Source organism: Saccostrea cucullata, unplaced genomic scaffold (genome assembly GCF_032062105.1).
Source record: "Saccostrea cucullata isolate Sc308-1 unplaced genomic scaffold, CSIRO_AGI_Scuc_v1 ctg19970, whole genome shotgun sequence".
NCBI classification, from domain to species: Eukaryota; Metazoa; Mollusca; class Bivalvia; order Ostreida; family Ostreidae; genus Saccostrea; species Saccostrea cuccullata.
This window is the reverse complement of record NW_026927074.1, coordinates 4,124-29,118: the sequence shown is the minus strand read 5'-3', so window position 1 is coordinate 29,118 and position 24,995 is coordinate 4,124. Positions and strand designations below refer to the sequence as shown.

The following is a 24,995-nucleotide window of genomic DNA, read 5'->3' as shown; positions in this document are numbered from 1 at the left end:
ATGGATAAAATAATTAAGTTTTAATTGTGATGAAGAAAAAAGTATGGTCTTTTAAATCTCTTACGCCTAAATATATACGACTTGTAAGCAAATATACTTTGAATATTTCATGTAGTCAGAAACCAGAGAAGAATGCTACCTTAGTATACACTCTGAATTGTCTGCTGATTTTATTTTTCCCTTATAATGACAATGAGCACGCAGCGGTAGTGTCTGGTTAGCAGGGGATTCTCACTCGTCCATGACATCTGATCCCACCTCTGAAGTCTCGGAGGTCCGTGTTATTCTGCTCCTGTTTTGCATTGTTTTTATGGATTCTGTACTGACTCAAGCCTGAATACTGTTCGTTTTTTAGATATTTCATTTATACAAGCTCTGCGTTAGAAAATGAAAGTGCAAGCTTTTTTGACATCATAAACAACTGCCTTTTTCATTGCAAATAAAACTTTCTTACATGTACCTTGTCATTTCCAAAATTACTTTGTTAAAAAATATTCTGATTGAACAAACAAGTACTTTTCAGTTGATAACTTAATATTAGATAAATATTTGAATTTCTGATTGACAATATCAATGTTGTATTTAGAGATTTTGTCATCCAACAATCTATCAAAATTCCCATATGTTACAAATTGTGCCCTTTTAAGCAGACCTAATTTAGTATTGATATGAAGCAATTTTTTTTTCAAAATCTTGAGAAATCACATGAGAAGAAAACACTTGCTCTGGCCCTCAACTTAACATTTAGTTATATCAGCAATGCACATTTACTATTATTAGTTAAGATTAGCTAGCTACATATGCTGTCTCAACTTTAAATAAGAGAAACCACATGGTCCGATACATCTGTTTCATATTATAATATTTTACTCTAAAAAGACGTCCATGGTAACCTAACAACAAAACTTTATGTAAAGGAGTTGACTTCAACTTTTCTATCATTAGCTTCCCTTATCAATGTATCAGTATACCACAATCATCTTCATAAGTGCTTACATCTTCCGGTTGATTTGGTATACAAAAGTATGCTATATCCACGAAAACGTTCCGAAACAATGAAGGATATGGAAGTATCGAGCAATATTCAAAATCAGAGTTCATAAAACAATACAAAATAGGGACAGAGCAAACACGGACCTCTAAAACAACAGGTGCCATGGAGGAGTGAGCATCCCCTGTTGACTGGTCACACCCGCCGTTTTCTCCTTGTCATGATCGGGAAATAACGGAAAAATTCGTCGTCAATTCAGTGTAGACTAGCAATTAGTATGAAAAACATCAGTCAGCATAAAACTCTATGATAAATTGTATTTGCTGACAAGGTCATTTTATCGACCAAAGAACGTACGAAATGATGACTTTAAACAGGACTGCTGATATTCCTGTTTCATCAACTTGTCTGTTAATAATTTTACTGCGTTTTAGAAATTGTTCATACATAGAGCATGTTCTTGCGTATCGATTCAACTGAGATATATACACTCCGTATGCAGGTGACGAAGGTATATTGCGGCAAAATTAAGGGAAGTTGACGCTAATAATGGAGCGCAATTGGTACCCATGGGAATTCCAAGAGATTGTTAGAATACCTGGTCTCCAAAAACCACGTAGATATTGTCAATCAGGTTTTAAAGGGTTTAAATAACAGAAATGAATTATAAGGCAAAATCAAACGAGACTTTGGTTACATTTTCATTAAAGGATTTTAAATGTTGGTTAGGAATACTGGAAAATACATGAAGAAAAATTAAAGAAACACACCTCAAAAGTTTACCATGCGTTTCTTTTAGCTTATATAATTATGCAAATAATTCTCTTTTCACCAGAGACAAACTTTTGGCAGAAGCAAAGCAGGCTGTACAAAACATCGTGAGACCAGCATTTAAAGAATTGGCTGAATATATAGAAAATGTACGTGGATGCATTTGTTTTAAAAGAATTATTATTGGTATTCATGCCGTCCTTTTAAATAACAGCAAAGTTGAAATTCGTTTACATTTTATTTATTGTAAAACGTTGTAATATCCAATAACACCTTCAAATCTGAGTTCCAGAGACTTGTACACTGGCGTACTCTGTGACATTTGTAGGATTATTTGAAGCACACACGCTCTGATGTAGCGGCCTCCTCCCTCCCTAATGGTCAGGAGCTATATCAGGCATGTCTGGATTTTCATCTTTCTCTATCAATGACCCCAAAGGAAGTGTTTAACATAGGTCAGGAAGAGGTGGAGAGAATCACGCAGGCAATGAAAAAGATCACCCAGGAGGAAGGCTATGGAACAGATATAAGGAAGTTTAAAGAAGACATTTCCAAAAGGGATGAATTCCACTTTAAAACTCCTGTACGCTCATGTCCATGTTTTGTGTACAGTCAAACATCTATATCTTGAACTGAGATATCTGATCATTCGAGATAACAAGTGTTAAATAATGAAAGAATAATTAGGGGAATCCAATCTACTTTCATATTTCTCTATTAATTAAGATATGTTTTCAAGATATCGAAGTTTAACTGTTAGACTAACTAAAGGAATTATTTTGGCTAAAATCATAATTATGAAATACCAGTACCATGGTTTTAAGAACAACGTGTTATTTCTCTTTTTTATGTCTTCCATGGTGTGACATTATACTGTACCTGTGTTATTATTTTTTTCAGGAAGAGCTGATTGATTATGTACAGAAGACATGTTTTGAGAAAATTCAACCAAAGTTACCTCTTTTATTTAAGGAATTTCCAAAATCTAAACTGAAGTAAATTAGTCTGTGTATCTCCGTCTCTGTTTTTCCTTCTTTCTCTTTCTGGTTGTTGATGAATATAGCTTTTATACATTTGAATTCTTTATTAAAGAAGTCTTTGACTTTTGCAATGCTTATAAATCAAAGTGTACCAGGCTTTGTGTTTGTATAGAGATAAAAAAAGATCCATTCCATTTATAATAAGAAGTCTAAAGCTTGAAATGCACAGCGATTTAATTTGCATCTCTTTCTTATTCAAATTCTAAACAGTACAGTAAACTTGATTTTACTGAGACATACCATTTTTATTAACATTAGGATAGAGGCCACTCCGCCCCTTATGGATGGTGGAGCATTGGCGTTCTACATGAGTGGGTCCCCTGATGGAACTAGGCCTGGTGTGTACTACATTAGTACATCTAACTTGCCTGGAAGGTAATGATACAAAATGTCTATATATTGGTTGTACTACATCAGTACATCTAATTTATCTGGAAGGTAATGATATAAAATGAATAGATATGTGGTGTAATATATCAGTAATCTAACTTACCTTGAAGGTAATGATCGTAAAGGTACTTGGACACAGATTTGAAGTTGATATTTTCTGTATAATATCACGAATTATATATTTTAACAGCATTTCACACAAAAATTAATTAAAAATATTATTTCATTTAAAAGTTATTAAAACTTTATATTTTTAGCGGGTTTGATTGACACACCCTTGCACGTTCACAAAGAATGGAGGCGTACAAGGCAAGGACAATCCCCCGCTCTGAGAAAAGATATTTTTCAATTCTAAAAGTTATATCTTTCAAAATTATATTGTTTAATCATCTCTTACACATTTAATTCTGTGTTCAAAATTATAAATGGCTTTATGTGGGGTGTTTATTTCAATACACCTAACTTTTCTGGAAGATAATGACACAACATGTCTATACATTGGGTGTACTAGATCGGTACAGATGACCTACCTGGAAGGCAATGATACAAAATGACTTTACAAAAGTGTAATACAATATAAATTAGTACATCTATTACTTGGAAAAACTTACTAGATATTACAATATACAAGTACGCTTAACCAAAGGGTAAGATTTTTAAGGAAAATTAATAGAAAAATACCGAAGAACTTAGTTAAAATAAAATTTTTGACTGAAGTCTGTTCTCAGTTTATGGTCTTACAGCGTGGTGTGTACATCACTTTACATTTTACATGCTGTATGATACATGTAAATAATTCTTAATAATTTTAATTTTTGAAAGCCAATTGATTATTTACCATTGTTGATTTTAACACACAAAATGTATGCATGAAAATTAATCCATTGCTTTGCAATAATACATCATGTATCATCAGATATTTTTATTTAAAAGTTATTTAAAGTAATTAAGTGTTACTTTCATGTACTTATTTTTTCGATTCCTGTTTTATTTTTGTTTTAAATAGCTTCTATTTAAATTCCTATTTAAGTGTACATTGCAAATATCACTGAGATAATTGTGTACTCTAAACTGTTTGATTAGTCAGTAACATTGTCTTGAAATCCATGAACAGAAATTGTTCTATAATCATCCATTTTTCAGTCCAAAATATGAACTACCAGCTTTGAGTTTACATGAAGGAGAGCCTGGACATCATTTTCAAGTCAGTATCTGTTAAAAGTATCTGAGAAAAAAGTGTCACGATATTCATGAAGTAGATACGTTGTACTTTTTGCATCAAATATTGAAGCAAGAGTTACTTTTTTGTTTCAATATCCAACATGTTTTGAAGAAGAATTGATCTGATTCATTATCACTATTTTAATGGGTATCATATCAATATTCTGGACCCTAATGAAACCCAAAGGGACCCAAATGGAATCCAAATGGACCCAAATGTTCTTACTTATTCAAAATATTGAAAATAATGAACTTTTAAAACAAAAGGAGAATATTTTAAGGACAGATGATACAAAAAATGGATGCCTTGATTGGAATATATTTTTTGGCCTAATTTAATTGCAAATGATGCAAATAATAATTTCTAGAATATAAAGAAATTGTAAACCTTCTGTGATGTTCAAAAGTGTGCCCTTCTGAAACCATCCTTATTAATCTATACAAATATTTTTCATTTTAAATTCCATTTTTGTACAAATTTGATTAATAAAGTGCCCCGCCACAGCATGATACGCCCGTCAAATATTGTTCAACAATCATAAATTGTTTAGGTTGCAAGAAAATCAGGTAACTTTCATTAACAGATTGACACAGATGTCAATGATCTGATTTCCATTGCTTATTATGTTTAAAATATTGTACATACATCTCTAAGAGACTTACAGTGTAGGAATTAATTATAACAAATAATGCATCATATAATTCCAAACTGGCTGTGTTAGAACTTAACAAATATCCATCTGCAGCTTTAAATTGTTTATTGCATATTTTATGAAATAATGGATTCGAAATGTCTAATGAAAAATAAAAAAAAATTAATTATTCTTTAGACTTTATATGACATGACTGCAATTTGTTGCAAATATGTAAAAAATGAAATGTACTTTTTTTAATGAACACATGTATTATTATTTTTAGTTATATTATACAATACTAATTGAGTTTTAATTATTACACTAAAACATCAATTTGTTTTAATTACATTACACCAATTGAGAGATCTTTATCTGGGCTAATTGGCCATCAAGAACTCTTAACACAAGCAACTATGAGGCCATTTCTTTTTGCCCACCCCCAAGAGATAAATTAAGATAACAGCTGCATGATCAGATCTAGAGATGCTCTTAGACCACCAGCTAGCTCCTTACAATAAACTCATTAATTTCTCTCTAATTTGAAATGCAAATTTCTGCTATCAAAATTCTTCTACCCGTCTACCCAAGAAGTATCAGTTAACTAAGTTTGATAATCCTATGCCTAATAGTATTCAAGTTATGAGGCAGACAAGAATGGTCAGCTAGACAGACGAACATGAAGCCTATTACATAATATGTCCCGTCTTAAGACGGGCGTATAAAAAATTAAAAACTACGCGGTGAAATTTATTCATTTTATTCATTTAAACATGACCCAAGTTGTAATTTTCAAATTCTTTGAAAAAATTTGATTGTATCATCTGTCCTTAATACTATTTTTTCTTAAATTGTAATCCAAATAACGATCTTTTCCGTTTGTAATAACTTAATTGGGGAGGGGGGTCAACCCCCCCCCCAAATAATGTTGCTGATATATAGAATACTCTCAAAAATCATGTCTCAAAATACAATATTAGATTTTTTAAAAAATCATTTATTCAATAATGTACAACATAACAGTGAGGCAAAACTTCCACAGAAGCCCTCTGGTAATACTTCACCAGGGATACCAGGAGTTCCCTGGATCGATATAATATTATATAATATATTTCCAATTTAATCACAGAATTTTTCACATTATACCAATATATAATTATTGAAGCTTCATTTTCATACATATACATAAATATCTCAAAGGAAATTTTTAGCATTTTTATATATAAAAACAAAGTATTCGTTTAACACCAATAGAAGCATGGCCCTTATTGCAGTGGAGATTGTGTGAAAAAAAGAAAGAAGTCTATATCAATCTCAATGTAACTAGTTTTTAGGGCGCCGGGTCACCCCAAAATACGGGTCTTTTTATGTTTTACATCTTATGAACAGGATCAATATACAGAGTTTTGTGATAATAAAGTTAGATTATAAAAAACACATCAGAATGAATGAATGTTACAAAGATATGAATATTTTTTCCTCGCATACATAGTTTGAATCATATTTTGAGCATAAAGTTTCCAGTTACAAGAAAAATAACGTAGCAAAAAACTAGTGTGTCTTATAGTGGATTTAAATGTGAATACATATTTGTATATATAGTTTATCACGGCAGCATATACTACTAATACTATAACTAGTATTAGAATCACAATATATTTTGAAACATATGATTTATTTTCTCTTTGAAATTTGTCAAATCATGTGATTGTAACAGTGAAAAATTCGATTTCATTTCATTTTTGAATGCATTTTTAATACTGAAGTCAGTAATTTTTAAATTCTCATATTTAATTTTATTTCTTGTTTTCCATATGACCCATTTATAAATACATATTAAAATGTTAACAACGGTTCTTTGGGTTTGCGGTTTCTTCAAGTAGCCTAATGTTATTGTTTGTTGGTCAATTTGTAAAGTTCCATTTAGTTGCAGCACATTTTCAATTATATCTTCTAGTAATTTGAGTGTTGTTTTCACTTTTGTGCAATGGAAAAAGAGGTGTTGTTGATTTTCTTTATGATTTTTACATAGGTTGCATAAACCATTGGATAGTCCGATTTTACTTAATTTATCTTCAGTATACAATATATTATGCACGCATTTCCATTGGAATTCTTGAATTTTATTTTCAACTTTCATTTTTGAAATACTGTCCCAAACAAAGTTCGGCTGTATGTTATTTTGATACATATTTTCCCATTTTTCTTGACATTTTGGAATTATTGTCTTGTTTAATATTTTTTCTATGTTCTTTAACTTGATATCTTCAAAGGTTACCACTTTATTAGTATCTCTTTTTATGAGTGAATTATTATTCAATTTATAAGGAAGTTTTGTTTCGCTATTTGATACTGAACTGTTTCTTTTCAGTATTGGATAAAACAGTTTGGGAATGGCTGATTTTATTTTACTATATTCAAATATCCAACACCTTTTGTCTACTAATTTATTAAAAATGGTGTCGTTATATTTAAAACAATTTTCCGCATCATTCTAAATGTCTTTAATTTTTAATAAACCACTTTTAATAAATGATTCCACATATAGGCTTTTCCCTTGGAATTGTATAAGTTTATTACCAAAGAGTGAAAGGTTAAGTATTTCCTCTCGATTCTCTGGCTTAAATTTTGACTGAAATTCGCTGTATGCGATGAGAGCTTTATCATAAAAACTAGACATGTTATTTAAGGAAATTGGAGATAAATCTGAACAAGTGCATAAGCAATATTCTTGACTTGAATGCATATCTTTACTCTGTAACCAGTTTTACCAATAGCATTCCATGTTTCTAACTTTGAATGCATGATTTTATAAATTGTTTTTATTTGTTTACTTTTTATAAAATTAAATATATTTATCATGTTCATTCCTCCTTCGTTCTTGCTTAAGCAGCACACGTTTCTGTCAATTTTATTTATTTTATTCTCCCAAATAAAAGACCACACAATGTCATTTATTTGTTTTGCATATATATCCGGTATTCCCCTCATTTCGATTTCATAGCCAATAATTGGAATTGTTAATTTTTTTATTATCAAAGTTATCCCTTTGAATGTAAGGTTCTTAGTTTTCCAGACATGCAAGCTGTTCATTATTTTTTTTCTATGTTTTCCAACCATATTGCATTAGTATCAATACCATATCCATGATTTACCCCCAAAGTTTTTATATTAGTTTTTATCCACTGTATCTTTTTAAATTTTGGTGTTTTACCTTTTGATTTGCCTATAAATAGGCCCTTTGTTTTTGAGAAATTGATTTTTGCCCCAGAGGCTTTTTCATATATTTCTAACACATTGAAGGAATTTATTATAGATTCTTCGTCCTTATTAAATAGTTGTGTCTGCGAACATATTTATTTTACATTCTATTTTTTGATCTTTATTGGGAATTAAAATACCCTTTATCTACGGATTTTGTCGAATAGCACAGGCCATAGGCTCTATTTGAAGAACATATAGAAATTAATTGTTAATTAAAAACTCAATTTGTAACTGAAGTTCATTTATTTCAATCATTTTAATAAGTAATAAAATACGATAATACATATTCAATATTCCATTTGATTTCCATTTGGGTCCATTTGAGTTTCCATTTGGATCCATCTGTTTCCATTTGGGTCTATTTGGGAAAACCGACGCGCCGCAATATTCCTCACAAATACGTATTTAAAAGATTATTTTCGTGATAGTAAAACTGCACTTTGTTAAGTTTATGTTATGATTTAAGAAAATATTCCTATTTCAGGGAATGATTGCTATGGAAATAAAGGATATCCATAAATTCAGAAGAGCTCAAGAGGATCTGCACTATTCTGTTGTCCCTTCCAGATTTCCAATGTATACTGCACATTTGGAAGTATGTTTAAACATGTATTTTAACAATTACTGGGTTGGGGAAATTTCCTGTTAAATTAATAAATGCTTTACCACTAATTTTTTATTAAATACATATATGAGTTTTATGAAGAGACTTACTTTTAAATTCGACAGCTTACTTTAACATTTCAGTAATTGGAGTTTGTCTCTCTTTAAATTGTAGAAGTCAGTCGTCGATTGTAAAAGGAAGTCTCTTCATAAAACTTCTATATTAAAGTAATTATTTTAAGACTAGAAATTAGTAAGAAATGTGCATTATGAAATTTTATTCAGATACTACGTAAATAATGTTGACTTTAGGGTTGGGGTCTGTATTGTGAATATTTGGGAGAAGAACTCGGCTTGTATGAGGATAACTACACCTTGTAAGTGACATTGAAGTTAACATTATGAAAGATTAGCTCTGCTCTTATTTGGTAATGTTTATGGTTTTTTGGTCTTAAATACTGTCCCTATGTTTCACTTGAATCGTTGATGACCATCTTATCTTTGGTTGATATGCTCCTTTGTTAAGGTTTGGGCGATACTGTTTTGAGATTTTGAGAGCTGTTCGTCTTGTTGTTGATACAGGGATTCATGCCTTTGGGTAAGTTATGATTATTGTATTCATACTGTTACGAGAAATAAGAGCTCCTACTGAAAGTATTGTAAAGAAAAACAAATTGTTAAAACCATTATGAAAGCTGATTTTTTTTTTGCCTTCTTGTATGTTAGTCTTAAGTATTTTTAATGATTTAGAAATTTGAGGTCGGTTAGATAAATAAATTAGTTAGAACTATTTTTTTTAAAAATTTCAATTTATGTAAAACAACTACATATACATTATTATAAGGCCATAACAGTCACTTAACACTTTACAACTTACAAAATTGTTATGCAAAATAAACTGAATCCTCACGTCATAGAAATACTTCGTTACCATTTCCCCGGAAGCACTTTCTAGCGGGGTACAAGTTTCTCTAAAGTTTAGCGTAAACGATATCATGACGTACTATTTTAATTAGAAAATAATTTTTCTTATTTTATGAGATTAAGCAAGTATGAAATAGTTGGAATTTGGCAATAAATTGAAGACTTAATGAACTTTTTAAAGTGCGTGAAAATGCGTGATTGCGGGGAAACGGTAAATGCGTGATTTTGCGTCAGAAATAGGAAATGGTATATGCGTTAAAATGCGTGACTGCGGGGAAGGGGGTTAAGGCCGCAGTTGTGATCGTTCCAGAATTTTTTTTTTCATTTTCATTTCTTGACAACCAAATCTTGGAAGTATTCCTTTTAAGTTGGACTTTTGAGGAGGCCCTGAATTACATGAAAGAGAAAATCTTCATGGATGCCAAACATTTGGAAAAGGAATGTAAAAGATATGTTACATTGCCAGGACAAGCATGTGCCTATAAAATTGGTGAAATAAAACTAAAGCAACTACGACAGAAAGCCAGTCTAGCATTAGGTAACAGAACATGAATACTTGATTAATAATTTTTTATACAATCTGCAGTTTATGATAAGGGTTTATTTAAGAAGAAAATTTTATTTTTATTATTTAAATATGTTGATAGGTATTGTGTTTGCAGCCCTCTCCTTTTTGTACTTTTAAAATTCCTCCATTTAAAATAAGAAAAACTTTATTCAAAGATGGTTTCAAAGAGAAAAATGCATTTACCATTTTTACGACAATAACAACACACATGCATTAAGCAATTAATAAACAGTAAACAGCACCATGTTATAAACATACATTTATAATCATTTACTGATGAAATTTTTAAAACAGCCTGCCTTATGAAAAGGATAGGTATATAATGTTATGACAATGAAGAGAAAAAATTTACATATCTTTTCAGATGGAACAATACATAAACAAAGTTCTTTCAATTCCATGAGTCTACAAGATATTTTCAAAATAATAAGGAGAGAATTTATTGTTTGAAAAGTTGTAAAAATTACATACAGTGTGTGATCTCATGAAAATTACATGCCATAGAAATATGTGATCAGAGCATATTCAATAGACCCCTGAGAAATCCAGAGTTGCCTTAAAGTCTTTTTCTAACCTTTGCAATTTTCTTTAAATATTTAATTTCAAAAACTGAGACAAAAATTGTACCACAGGTATTAAACGTTTGCAAATTGTCAATGTTACGATCTTGATGATGATTACTTATCTCAAATCTTGACAATTAACGATTCAAGACATCGTCATTTCGAGTCAATCAAAACTTCAGTTTAACAGATAAACACTTTTCCAATGACGAAGCAATATATTGATGTTATAATAATCTGAAAATTAAAATCTATGGTATCAAAATTAAACTATTGTAATACAATAAAGATTAAAAACAGATACTATTGTAGAATTTGACCCTTTTATGACATAACTACTACATGTTTGCATCATATCAATGACCATTCTCCTCCTTTGTCAGTTTTCTCTGCATTTCATTTTAAAAATTTAATGTTTTCGTTAAAAAAATATTCTTCGTCTTAAATAATTGAGTATTTATAATAAAAACCTTGTTTGGCATGGTTGTTCTGAAAAGGACAGGGGCTATTGGGGAAAAAGTTGTAGGTTAGAAATACATGTACATGCTTATGAACCTTTTGAAGAAGTACATTTTAATAGTTGCTGTACATTGAAGTCTGAAACCAAAATAATTTTGTGGCCTTGATTATAATGTACCTAACACCGTGTGGTGTATAATGATGCGTTTCCTTCATTTTTAGGAGAACGGTTTGACATAAGAGACTTCCACTCTGTGGTCTTGAGATGTGGGGCAGTGCCACTTAACTTTTTGGAGCAAAAAGTTGATGAATACATCGAGGAAATAATGGCGACTTAACCATCTATAGAAAATGGATGTTTAAAATATGATAATCAGACGAATTGTTTAGAATCGTTTTCTTCTAAAAGCTCTATTGCTTATGCTACTTGTCTTTATCCCACATTTAATATTGACATATAAATTATAAAAATTATTAGGTTTGATATACATGTATGTGAAAATTTGAGAAAATATGGTTTAAAACTCTTCATTTGTGAATTTCTGAAGAGAGGAACAATTCCACATGGTTTGAGTTACATGTAGTATATCAAATGTAGATAAACAGGCAGAATTAATAATTTATAGTGATTTGTCATAGACAGGAAGTGAGAAACAATAAAATTCTATGTTTACATAATCTGAAGATTTTTTCTACCTTAGTAGATATTTGTTATATCACTGTGTCATTGTTTTAATATACAGAATAACTTTGACATGTTTCATTGCCTTGGTGTATAAGCTGTAAAGACATATAAACCTAATTTGAGTAAGGGTCTTTGATTTAATTTGACAATTTGTACTTTCGCTGATCATGGAAAGAGCTTTATCTAATGACTTTAATTTTTCATCGCGAATATCCCTCACTTTTTAGCTTTATATTCAAACAGGGCTCATAACTCTTACTTGATTCGTTAAGCGAGATCATGCTCTACGTATGAATAATTTCTAAAACGAGTTAAAGTTTTGATAAGTATCTAAAACAAGAATATCAGACGCCTCGTATAACGTCATCGTTTTATAAGTTTTATGTTCGATACTGTTATTAAGCTTGTCAGCAATTAAATACAATTTATCATTAATAAGTTTAATGCTGACAGACGTTTTTCATATTTATTATTAGGCCATTATATACACTGAATTGAACAATACAAATTAAAAAGAAAGTAAACACGGACCTCCAAAAATTAATGACCCTCGTGTAAAGCTCTGAAATTACCTACGACACGAACACTAAGAATTGTCAATTTTTCAGAAGTTTCTAATCAATATTCATTGGTTTACAAGAAAAAAATCTGCTTCTTCTTACACTTGCTCTCTCTGTTGTAACCAAGGGCTGTGACTCGTTGAATATTATATTTCACCACTTGATATTTTCTTCAGGTAAGGAGATGGGCGAACTTAGCGTGCAGAAAGCCTACTAGCTACAGATATATAAAAGTCTAGCTGCAAGAATGTTGCCTTCTCCCTTTGGGGGAAATCAGCTTTAAAAAAATCGGAAAGGATTGCATTATTGCAGCTATAATTAATAAAAGACATATATTCAAATTTTGAATTTAGTATTGGAGTAAAGTTCTCTTTATTGATATTTATGAAATCAAGATAAAGAAAAAAATTCTTAGAAAATTTTTTCGTTAAATTTCATTCTTTTATGAAAAGAAATATGATGTGGTATCCATTGGGTTCAAACCCTAGCAATAAAATCCTACGTATAAGCGTTTAGCATTCTCTATTGAGACTAGCACGCTAACCACTATGCTACACAACACCTAATGAAGACTGGCATTTAAATCATGTTTGTGATATGACTATTAATCTTGTGGACTTCAAGTTTTTGTCGAAAATAATACAAATGCTATGCATAAAATTGTATTTTTATGGTATAATGGGTCCTTGCTTCATATTTTGTAAACCAAACTATTTATAGTTGTATGCTAACTTTGAGGATTATCTTTCAAAAAAGGAGCGAATACCCACTCATACCGAAAAACAGTGTTACATATTGGAAAAAGTATAACTCGTTTTACAATCTTTTGTGTATGTATTATTCTTCATAGGCAAATAAAATAGGTAATAAAATTGGATTGTAGTATTGATTATGATTTAAGATATTCATTTTAAAAAGTCACACTTTTAATGAAAAATCATTTTAAAAATAAAAATAATTAACATGTTTTTGAAAATTGTTTTACTCGATTTGAATTTTATAATTGTTGAAGAACACTCTATAAAGAATTATTTAGTCTTTTTCCAAAGTACAATTTCATTATGAATCTTAAAATGTTATTAAACTTTTAAATGATAATAAACTAAAGATATATAATTTTCCATTGGTTTATATTAGACTTGTACAAAACAGCATATCTTTTTTAACAGCATGAGTAAAAAAGGCAAATCTTCGGAAAAGGTATGATCTTAGATTGCTGACACTTGTTCTTCATGTATTTACAATAATCAACCAATGAATATTAACATGTTAACACTGTCTTACAAATGATGATAAATTATATGTATCAGGAATGTATATCGAGTTAAGTAAACTTTCTTATTCAGTGGAGTTTTAGTGAATGTAATTTGTATATTAAATATTCTTTGACGTTAGAATTTAATCCAATTTTCAGGTTAGCTATTCTTCCATTTTGCGATAAAAGGGTAGCGGTGTACATTTTTTTTAATGAATTAAAATATCATTACGAAAAATATGTAAATGTTTTTATGACACACAAAACGAGCTCGCGATGAACGTAATTATACCCCTGCAAACGAAATTTAGGGGGTATATTGGAATCAGCTTGTCCGTCTGTCCGTCTTTCTGTAGACAAGATTTTGTCCGGACCGTTTCTCAGAAACTATTGGATGGATTTGTCTGAAAATTTGTACACTTATTATTTTCCATATGAAAGTGTGCAACTGGTGTTTTCATCGTGATTGGATGATTTTTCTGCACTTTACAGGCATTTTTTCTTTTTTCTTTTGTTGTTTGTTTGGCTCATAACTAGAAAACTATTACACCTACAATCATCAAACTTGGCTAATTTATGCGTCTTGGATAGACGGTGTGTCATGACCTATTTCAAGGTCACCGTGACCTTTAATTAAAGTGAAATTTAAAAAAAAATCTTTTACTTAAGAAATAAGGTATCGTGATCGAGCCCGAAGGGCTTTATGGAAGATTTGATCATGTGCCAACCCGTTTTACATCCCAATAACACTCAGAAAATGATACCTTATTACTTATATTTACATTTGTGACTTATTCATTCTTTAAATTTGCCTGATTGTGCACTGACTTTTAACATGTGAAATGCATTATTTTTGTGTGTTCAAACCCAAATGTAAAATTGTTGTTTTGTCCAATCCTAGTTTGTGACTGAAATTGTGAATACGCTTTGACGTTAAGTCATATTTCTCACAATTTATTGAATTCCTTTATTTTAAAAATTTGACTTTTGTGGGGGCAAATATATGCAATATACCGCATATAGTTCTTTGCCTGATTGTGACTTTTAACATGTGAAATGCATTATTGTTCAAACCCAAATGTATGTAATCCACTGAACGCGCGTCGACCCTTTATGACGTCACTGAGAAATTACGTCGAACGTTTATCCATACGAACATCTATGACCTCTTGACCCCGTACCTGTATTTATACAGTTATAAAAACGCTTGCTTTCAGTATTGTTATATAAAGGGAAACATTTGCAAATGTAAATATTATTGAATTACACAATCCCAAAAATGTAAGACTGTTGCAATATCCTTATATAACAAATGTTATTTTATAAGAGAAAATCTACCTCTCCCAAGAGTATAATTATCAAGCACTGGTCAAAGAGAATTATGATAACAGAACATTGCGTGTTAAATTAGAGAGAAATTAATTGTTTTAGTGTAAGGAGCTAACTGGTAGAACTCTCTGATCAAGCAGTTGTTATCTGTTAACTGGGTTAAGGAATCAGCTGTAAATGGTTTTAATGACTAGCCTAACTTATTTTAATGAATTTGAGAAAAAGCAACTTCAAACTAATTTGATATTGTATAATAAACTATGAAATTGTGTAATAAACTAATTGATATTGTATGATATAATTAAAATTAATTATATTGTGTGTGTATGGGGGGATTGGAATCAGCATGCCCATTCTCCATATGAATTTCAGATTGAAACTTTTAGTCTGATATCAAATCCTAATAAATCAAGTATTAAGAAAAATAAATTTTAGTAGATAGTCTCTACAAATCTAAGAATCATGCAGGAACCTTATTCAAAATTATGCATCAAGATTACACAATTTTTTTTCAGTATAAATCTTTGTAACAAAATTATGCAAATCTTTGTTTTCAGATTTAATTTCAGAATGATGCATGCAATTATGTATTTTGATTGCACTATAAAGGAGAAAGTTAAGTTCCATTCATCCCTTGATAGTACATGTAATTAGTGGTCATGCATCCAGTCAAAGATTAATTAATGAGTTCTATGTAGGGAAGCTAGCTGTCTCAATTACTTCTGTTAGAGCATTTCTCTGATCAAGCAGCTCTTATCTGAATCCTTTGGAAATTAGACAGAAGTGCTGGTCAGTTTAAATAACATTTGTCATTTGATGGCCAGTCTCATATTTCTAAAATCAATTTGATATAGATTAACTTTTTAAAATTAATTAGTTAAATTGATATGTTTTTAAAATATATATTTATATATATATTTGAAAATATCAAGTGACCAAATTCATATCATCATTTTCACATGAAAGATATGTGCGTATGTGTATGTTTGTGGAGGAGGGGCATTTGTCAAGCTATAATGCAACCAGTTGATGATTATTTGTTATAATTAATGCTTACACCACAGGCTATAAGGAATGGAAAAAATTATGTTAATTCTTTTAAAGGTTAAAAGAATGACAAGATTTTCTTGCACTCTTATCTTTTTATAATAATTGAATGGCAATATTTAACGGGAGTATCATGCTCAGGAAATGCACTTTATTATTTTTAAAATGAATTTGATATGAATTTATATAGATTAATTTGATTCTGTATAATGTTTTTTTTAACAATCAATTCGTAGAGTATCATGACAAATAGTTACAATTTGTTTTTTCAATGAAATAAAAAGAAAAAAAACTGTTACAATTAATGTATTTATATTGATGGTTTATTTGGTTGCACCTTAGTTTCGTTAATTAAAAAAATATAATGAGCAATTATATTTTCACTCAAATTGTTTCTAAGAAAATAGTGAACACCTCTTAATAGATCCATAAATATTTGTGAATTTGCGCCTTCTCTGAAAAACCCGCGGGGTTATTTGTCCCTAATGGACAGTTTCTGCAGGCTTTATTTTTTGCGAATTTACAATTATTGCAATATATACATGTATATTGAGAGTTTTATCAAGACCGTCAATGTTACATGCAAGATGTTGTGAGTATTTGTCTTGTTATCCTGAATAAATACAAGTTAGATATTGGACAGTATAAAAAAAATATCTAAATGAGTACCTACAAATAGATAAACACAAAGGATATTCCTTGGAAAGTTATTGTACACATGTAACACATTTATTATAATCGGAATTTGTATACATAGAAAAAAAAATATACAACACTATATCAATTTACACAAGGTAACACATGCACTGCCTTTTGAGTTGCCCCAGCAACATATTGACCCAAAGGATTAGGACTTACCAAAGGTAATTTGAAAATGTTTTAAAGATTTTTTAATTATGTATTTAAGTTTTGATACACAATTCGAGTGGCAGACATAAAAACGGTATATTCCTTTGGTATAAGTTATAGTTACACTATAGATATTAATTGGTTCATGGTAAATACACTCGCAGTTTTTAATTCACTAGGGGCGGAGCAATAGCTATTGTGTAAGTTACTTGTACCAGAGGACCAATCAAAAAAGTTGAGTTAACCTTTTGTCAACTGAATGCTGCATAATAATGAGGAAATATTAAAATCAATCACTGTATTGACCAATGAAAATTCAAAGAAAAGAGTTGCAGTGTCTAATCTTGTTTAGAACATAACCTACTTATTCAGCCAATCAAATGCTTCCATTTCTCGCCAAGAATCGATTCTTCGTGGTGAAGAATTCTTCTATTTCTGAAAAATTCAACGGTGTCTGATTGGTTCACTTGACAGTTATATGGGTGTGTCTTCATTGGTCTTTGTTCAACACACAAAAAGAAACTATTCAAAACCCACGTGCTGTTTACAATGATATTTAAACTTTGTAGGCCTTGCTACACGTTTTTCCCCATTGTAATCGTTTGTCGCCTTTTTGAATATTATTTTTTTCACATTTCTGTACATACAGAAAATACAACCATCGTCATGTATATCAGAGACGAACCTTGTCTTCAAAGACAGATTTAATAACAATTTTCATCAATTTTTTATTTGATATTAGACAGCGATACCCACTCCTGCTGATTAGGGCCTTGTCATCTTAACACAATAATTTTTCAAAAATGTAGATACTACGACTCTTGTTACATGGGTATTCATTAGTTCAGTCACTTTAATATCTTCACCATACCATTTTCCCAGTAAATCAAGCTATTTCATATAATCCCCTGCTAACCTGAATGGGTTGGGAGTCCATTCTGACACCGCGTGTGTTCGACATTGATTGCATGCTCGATACTAGTATGTACAAGGAGCGGTCAAGTTGAGCTTTATATATGACACAGCCGTGGGAGGAGTTTATTTGTAATCCATTCATTTGATTGGCTGAGGTTATGTTCTAAGTCAGTAAGATCATATGAAGAGAAATCTTCGTCACGAAGAATGGGCTCCACTTCGCTCTGCCCATTCTTCATGACGAAGATTTCTCTTCATATGATCTTACTATTACATAAAAGGTAAAGACAAATTAAAATTTACAATAGTTTCACAGAAATGGATCTGTGGAATGTCCATGAGATAGATGATGTAACGTTGAGCCAGATTGCAGACTTTATTGAGGCTGAATCAAATTTTGAAAATCTGTCCTTTAGTGAGAATGATTTCCTTGACATTGACATTGATTTCGGAGATTTTGATGCATTGCCAATGGAAAATATTACAAGTTCTGATGTGAATACAATGATGGTAGACTTGAAATCAAGTACTGATCAAGCTTGTGATATTAAAACCGGAAGTTCCAAAATCAAAGTAGATACAGAGAATTCTGATGTGAAGTTATGTCCGTCGCGCTTCGGAGATCTAAAAGAGGAAGAGGACATAAATCGTCTCATCAAGGATACTGAGAGTAAAAATACGAGGAAAAACTCAAATTGGAGTAAGAAAACATTCGATGAATGGCGAGAGTTCCGAACAAGCCAGACAAACGTGCCTATACCTGAGATTGAGAATTTTAAAGAAAATGATGTAAATGTATGGATGAACAAATTCGTACTTGAAGCTAGACGCAAGGATGGAGCACCGTACCCTCCTAACATGCTTTATCAACTTTGTGCCGGTGTAAAGACGAATAATGACCCCCATCTAATAATGACCGGGGGTCATTTTTCAACGACAAAAAATGACTCCTCATCCGTAGAAAAAAAATCATTTTCTGTAGAAAAAGAGTCCTAGGGGTCATTATTTTATATGTTAGTCCTATAAAAATTTGACCCCCATTGAAAAAATGACCCCCTTTAAAGTGATACAAAATTAATAACAGGTGAAAGGGGAAAATATGCTGTATATTATAATTGTTCTTCCTTCGAAGAAGGATATGGAGATAACGAACAGTATTCAATCTCAAAGTCCATAAAATAATACAAAACAAGAGCAGAGCAAACAAGGACCCCCGAAACATCAGTGGTGGGATCAGGTGCCATGGAGGAGTGAGCATCCCCTGCCGACCGGTCACACCCGACGTGTGCTCCTTGTCATGATCAGGAAATAACGGAAAAAGTCCGTCGTCATTTCAGTGTATAAATAATGGACTAACAATTGGTATGAAAAACGTCAGTCAGAATTCGAGTAATTTATGCATTTGTTCGAATAGATTCCCTTTAAAGTGATACAAAATTTATAACAGGTGAAAGGGGAAAATATGCTGTATATTATAATTGTTCTTCCTTCGAGTAATTCATGCATTTGTTCGAATAGATTTGATCTATGTTCTTCTTAGCAAGTAGGGGTAATAAAAATCCTCATTTCTCTCTGCCGAAATATTGACAAATCAGTTTTAAGCAATTACAATCAATCAATTAATTTTAATATTCTGATAAAGGAGCAAACCTAGAAAATCAAAGATGGTACATGTAAATAGATCAAACGCTCACTGGAGATGACATTTATGAATATAATTTTTTTTTCTTTACTGACTCCATTGATACATTGTTTCAGAAAAAAAAATTTGTTGGGAAAAAGTAGAAATTTGTAGCAGACGAATTAATATCGATGCGTACAAATAAGTAATTTGTTCGAATTAATAAGGTTTCATTCGAACGAGTGAGTAAAAATAGAAATGGATGACAGGACGCCTCGATGCTGTTTATTTTTTATATGTTCCATCCTATACATGCAGACTACCACTATTTGATTTAAGATAGTTTAAATCTTTGCAAATACATATTCTTTGTATCCCCCCAAAAGAACATTACGTTAAATCAAAAAAAAAAATTATGAATGAAAAGCAAAAATATAAATAAAACTCTATACCTTTCAATAATACTGAAAGAGGCCCTACATAAAATATTGAAATGAAGTTAAGCCTTCACATAAGTACTATCATATCATAATTTACTATGCAATGATTAAGCATACTTTTAATGTTGGTGGGGGTATACTTGAAAGTATTGTGGCAAAGTAACAGTTGAAAATTAGTAGAATAGTAGATTATTTTAAGCTTATTTTTAGTCCCTCCTTATAGAAAAATAAAGGTAGGGTAGTTTTTTGTTGTTGTTGCTTTTGTTGATAATCGACTTCCTCCTAAATAAGTAAGGGGGTGGGTGGGTATAACACCTAAAAATATGCTCTGTAAAGCTATTGGCTGGTGTAAAATACACATTCTAATGAACAAAACTATACATGTAGACATAACCTTTTGATTAAGCACACAGTATCCTTTACATTTCTTAATTCTTGTTTTACTTCACCTTTTACTCAGTTCTGAGTATATTTTTCAGAGAATTTAATATGAAAATCAGAACAAACATTTCATTTTTGTAACGTCTTCTTTATATTGTATCATAATATGAAAAGCTAATTGAAGACCATTTCTTTTTATGTCCCCGTAATCGAAGATTCGGAGGTATATAGTTTTATCGTGTCCGTCTGTATGTCTGTCTGTCTATCTGGCGGTCTGTTTGTCCGCAAAAACTTTAACCTTGACCATAACTTTTCATTTATTGGAGCATTGACTTTTTCATATTTAATATTTGTATTCCTTGTCACAAGACCTTACTTTGGTTACCACCAAATTTGACTTTTTGACCTTTACCTTGGAGTTTGTCCCATTTTACACAAAAATGCCAAATTTTCACTTTGGCCATAACTTTTAAACGGTAGATACTAGTACTCTCATACTTCACATAAGTATTTTTTTGGCATGACCTTTCATTGGATACCAAAGACTTTGACATTTTGACGTTGACCTTGGAGATTTCCGTATTTATGAAAAAAACTTTAACCTTGGCCTTAACTTTTAAACGATAAGGGCTAGGGTTTTCATACTTCACATATGTAATCCTTGTTACATTAAACCTTTCTTAAGAAACCATCAACTTTGACCGTTTGACCTTTGAGCTTGACCTACCTTTCAAAAACTTATCCTTAACCATTACTTTTGAACAAGTGGTGCTAGTGCTTTCCTATTTGCAAATGTATTTCTTGTGAGAAGACCCTACTTTGGGGGCCAATGTATTCAAATTGCAATAAAGAAAAGTTTAATCGTCGCTATGTTGCCATACAGGGGCACTGTTTCACAAACACATCTTTTTATATATGAGTAGTTGCGGATAAGAGATGGATACCCCAAAGCGTAACAGACGGATGGACGGACAACCCGATCACTATATATTCTCCGGCTTTTCAAGCGGAGAATATAATAATATTTTTTCTGTCAGTACGATGATTTCCACCATCGGAAAACAATGTTTACCTAACCCTTTAGACTCGATAAATCTAATTTACTCCTTTATAATCTGAATCATCGCATTGACCTTAAAATATAGTTATAATTGTATAATGTTATGAGATCAACATATCATCAATTTATTCCCAATTAGCTCAGGTAAGCATTTTGGCCAATATGCTTCTTTATCTAATTTTTTCGTCCCCTAAAAATTTCAGCTTTAATCCACAGGGAGTCATTTTCCTACAGGGATCATTTTTCTTCACGTGGGTTCTGCAAATTTTTAGGATTGTGACACTTTTTCCACGGGCAAAAGGGTCATTTTTCGACGTCGAATAATAATGAAAAATGACCCCCGGTCATTATTCGATGGGGGTCATTATTCGTCTTTACACCGGACTGACGAGAATACAGAAAGAAAGCGGAAACTACATGTATTTTCTAGATGAAAAAAATCCAGTTTTTTTTCCCTTTCGAGGTAGTTTGAGTGCGAGAATGGCTGAGTTAACAAAACAGGGTGTTGGTACAGTATCGCGTCAGGCGGACCCCATATCACGCGACAACGAGGAGGAACTCTGGTCAAAGGGAGTATTTGGATCATGAACAGCGAACTCACTTTTATGTACAGTTTTCTTATATAACTGCAAATTGTTTGGGATGAGGGGGACCGATGAGCACAGAAACCTAGAGCTGAATCAATTTAAATTGGAGAAAGAACCCATAAGTCTTACATTCTATGGGAGAGCTAACAAAACCTACAAGGGTAAGTTACATCTATTTATAGTTTATAAATATTATATTTTATTTCTAGGGTAAATAAATTGCGACAATATTTAAGTTAAGGCGTTGTAATTGGGGGGAGGGGGGCTTTTTTGCAAATTTATACATAATATAGACATTGAAAATTGGGTTTACCTTATTTTATTGGTTTAACCCCAACCCCCCACTTTCAATTACCACCCCCTTTCAATTTGCATGCGACACCTATGTTAATTTTGCGCTACGTTTCGTCTTAAGGTATTGTAATGAGTAATGAAAAGGCCTATGCCATTCAAACGTTGGTGTGACCTGGACTAATGGAATAGTCCAAGAGCCTGTTCATCCCTGTTTGAATGGTATAGCCCTTTGCTATATAAACGACTGCAGAGGCAGTCTCGCTCTCTCTCTCGCGGAAACCCACAGAAGAAGCAGGAAGCTGAATAGAACATTAAAGGTAGTAATAAAAATTAGAAGTATTTAAAGGGAAAAAGAAAGATAAGGCTAGGGTACAGAGCACCGTTCGGTCGAATTAGTTATTTGTTCGGACGAACTAGAAATTCGTTCGGACGAATCTGTATTTAGCCAAGGAATTGAATTGAAGCACAAGGTGTAGTAATCCTGAGTAAGGGTGAGGCACCGAGTGCTCATATTCGTTCGTACAAATTAGAAATTCGTTCGGACGAATTAGGAACTTGGTCACGGAATCAGGTGCAAGGAGATGCTTCTTTTTATTTTGATTCTTTGCAAAATAACTTTAACAAACAACATCATAGTACCCGGTTACAAATAACTTTAACAAACAACATGAAGTGCATATTTTTATGTGCACCACCCTGAATTAACCTCTAATTGTATGCTGCTGTTTCATTTAAAAAAAAGCCCAGGTGTGTGAGGGATGGGAGTGAAAAGACAAGCATATATAGAACCATTATTTCCGAATATTTACCCCTATAAATAACGAATAATCATTTTTGTATATAATATTAACTTAAACGAATTTCCGTCCATATCTAATTTGTCCGAACAAATAATTTTGTCCGAACGAATTTCTAATTATCCGAACGAATATCTAATTCGTCCGAACAAATAACTAATTCGTCCGAACGAATTTCTAATTTGTCCAAACGAATATCTAATTCGTCCGAACGAATTTCTAATTTGTCCGAACAAATATCTAATTTGTCCGAACAAATAACTTATTTGTCCGAACGAAAAGTAAATTCGTCCGAAAATTTCTAATTTGTCCGATCCGAATTTCTAATTTGTAATTCTAATTTGTCCGAACAAATAACTTATTTGTCCGAACGAATTTCTAATTTGTCCGATAGGCTCAGCTAGAGCCAGAGGAAAAGTTTATATATAATTGACCCTGTATCTCCTGAAAACGGACCCTTAAATTAGGTTACACGCTACAATATTTTTTAATCTTATTCTTTAAAAAAGGGAGGTAAACACATTTGTGACAAAGAAATGAAAAGTTCATACGTGTAGGAACGAAAATATGAGAAATTTAATGGCTGTTATAATTTTAGGTGGACTGAATCAAAGGCACATTGCTCCAAAAACTATTACGCACGTGTTTTCTGACCCAAAGCTTTTCGTTATATACGAGGAATACAACCCACTTGTCCAAATGATTTCTACTAATGAGAATGGTTCTGAACCATTTTATAGGCGTCCTCTGGAAAACAAGAATAGCTTGAAAACATTTAGTAAGCAGTGTCTTGGTGTCAATAAGTTGTCAAAGCTTATGAAAAGTATTTGTGAGGAATGGGGCTCAAAGGCGCATTTAGTAACCATTCAAGGAAGAGAACTTGTGCAACTCAACTTTATCAAGCCGGAATTGAAGAGCAGGAAATTATGGGCCGTACGGGACATCGCAGTATACAAAGCGTAAGAAAATACAAAAGGCCTTCAGCAGAAATGCTAGAGAACATTTCAAATGTTTTGGAACCGCCTCTGAAAGTGAAACGCGAGAAAGTTGAAATGGAGTGCAAGATGTCTGTAACCACTGAGAAAATGGGTTCTAATTCTGCCTGTACCGCGGCCGGTGTTACTTCGTATAACAATTGTGTTTTTGAATTTAAAGTTTGACAGTTGTCAGTACAATGCATAGTGCAGAGCAAGGAAAAAAGCCAGTTATTTATATTCGCATAGACTAATGCTGGCAATTATAGTTTGATTTCATTGTAGAAATTAAAGTTTTTAAATGTTTCTGTTGCATATGTGAAGCACACAATTTAAGACAATATAAGAAAAAAAATTGAATTAATAAAATGCTTTAATTTGTTTTCACAATAATCAATTGTAGCCACTTATTTTGTCTGTTTACATGTAGTGCAGAAGTTTGTGCAATGTTGTTTGTGTAAATACGACATCATTCATTCAGCAGCTAGGGTGTGGAAATTTACACTGATCATTCATTCATCAGTCAAGGTCTTGACACTATAGCTTGGTGCCAAAAAAGTGGGCGTGACTTAAATAACAGTGGTTCTTCTGGCAAATAAACCACAGCCACATCAAAGTAAAATCTGAATTTACCGCCAGTCCTATGGTACAATGTAGATGTAACAGATTGATTGATTACATGTTGTTTAACGTCCCTCTCGAGAATTTTTCATTCATATGGAGACGCAACCACTTGCCGGTGGAGGGCTACAAATTTTGTCCTATGCTCGGCACT

The 24,995-nt window shown here is 31.8% G+C and overlaps 3 protein-coding genes across 3 annotated transcripts; all 3 read left to right on the top strand.

Moving 5' to 3' along the window:
• Window positions 1–1,826: 1,826 nt before the first annotated feature.
• On the top strand, window positions 1,827–12,143 carry LOC134273398 (uncharacterized; the record flags this gene model as incomplete). The annotated part of the gene is made up of 10 exons (XM_062755596.1): window positions 1,827–1,911; window positions 2,091–2,345; window positions 2,663–2,757; window positions 3,061–3,177; window positions 4,336–4,396; window positions 8,794–8,904; window positions 9,225–9,289; window positions 9,439–9,510; window positions 10,205–10,374; window positions 11,649–12,143. Coding segments are annotated over 10 exons (1,147 nt in total), but the record flags the coding sequence as incomplete, so codon positions are not given.
• Window positions 12,144–18,384: 6,241 nt separating this feature from the next.
• On the top strand, window positions 18,385–22,156 carry LOC134273396 (uncharacterized). Its single transcript, XM_062755594.1, has 2 exons — window positions 18,385–18,911; window positions 22,036–22,156. The coding sequence occupies exons 1-2, from the start codon at window positions 18,385–18,387 to the stop codon at window positions 22,154–22,156; spliced, it is 648 nt and encodes a 215-aa protein (XP_062611578.1).
• On the top strand, window positions 21,947–24,524 carry LOC134273397 (uncharacterized). The gene is made up of 2 exons (XM_062755595.1): window positions 21,947–22,316; window positions 23,845–24,524. The coding sequence occupies exons 1-2, from the start codon at window positions 22,211–22,213 to the stop codon at window positions 24,207–24,209; spliced, it is 471 nt and encodes a 156-aa protein (XP_062611579.1). The 5' UTR covers window positions 21,947–22,210; the 3' UTR covers window positions 24,210–24,524.
• Window positions 24,525–24,995: the final 471 nt, after the last annotated feature.

Excerpts from the sequence above, each read along its gene's own strand:
- LOC134273396 (XM_062755594.1), top strand. The coding sequence starts at position 18,385 with ATGGATCTGTGGAATGTCCATGAGATAGATGATGTAACGTTGAGCCAG. Across the intron at positions 18,912-22,035 it reads AGACGCAAGGATGGAGCACC|TTTGAGTGCGAGAATGGCTG; the intron begins GTACCCTCCTAA and ends CTTTCGAGGTAG.
- LOC134273397 (XM_062755595.1), top strand. The coding sequence starts at position 22,211 with ATGAGGGGGACCGATGAGCACAGAAACCTAGAGCTGAATCAATTTAAA. Across the intron at positions 22,317-23,844 it reads AGCTAACAAAACCTACAAGG|GTGGACTGAATCAAAGGCAC; the intron begins GTAAGTTACATC and ends TTATAATTTTAG.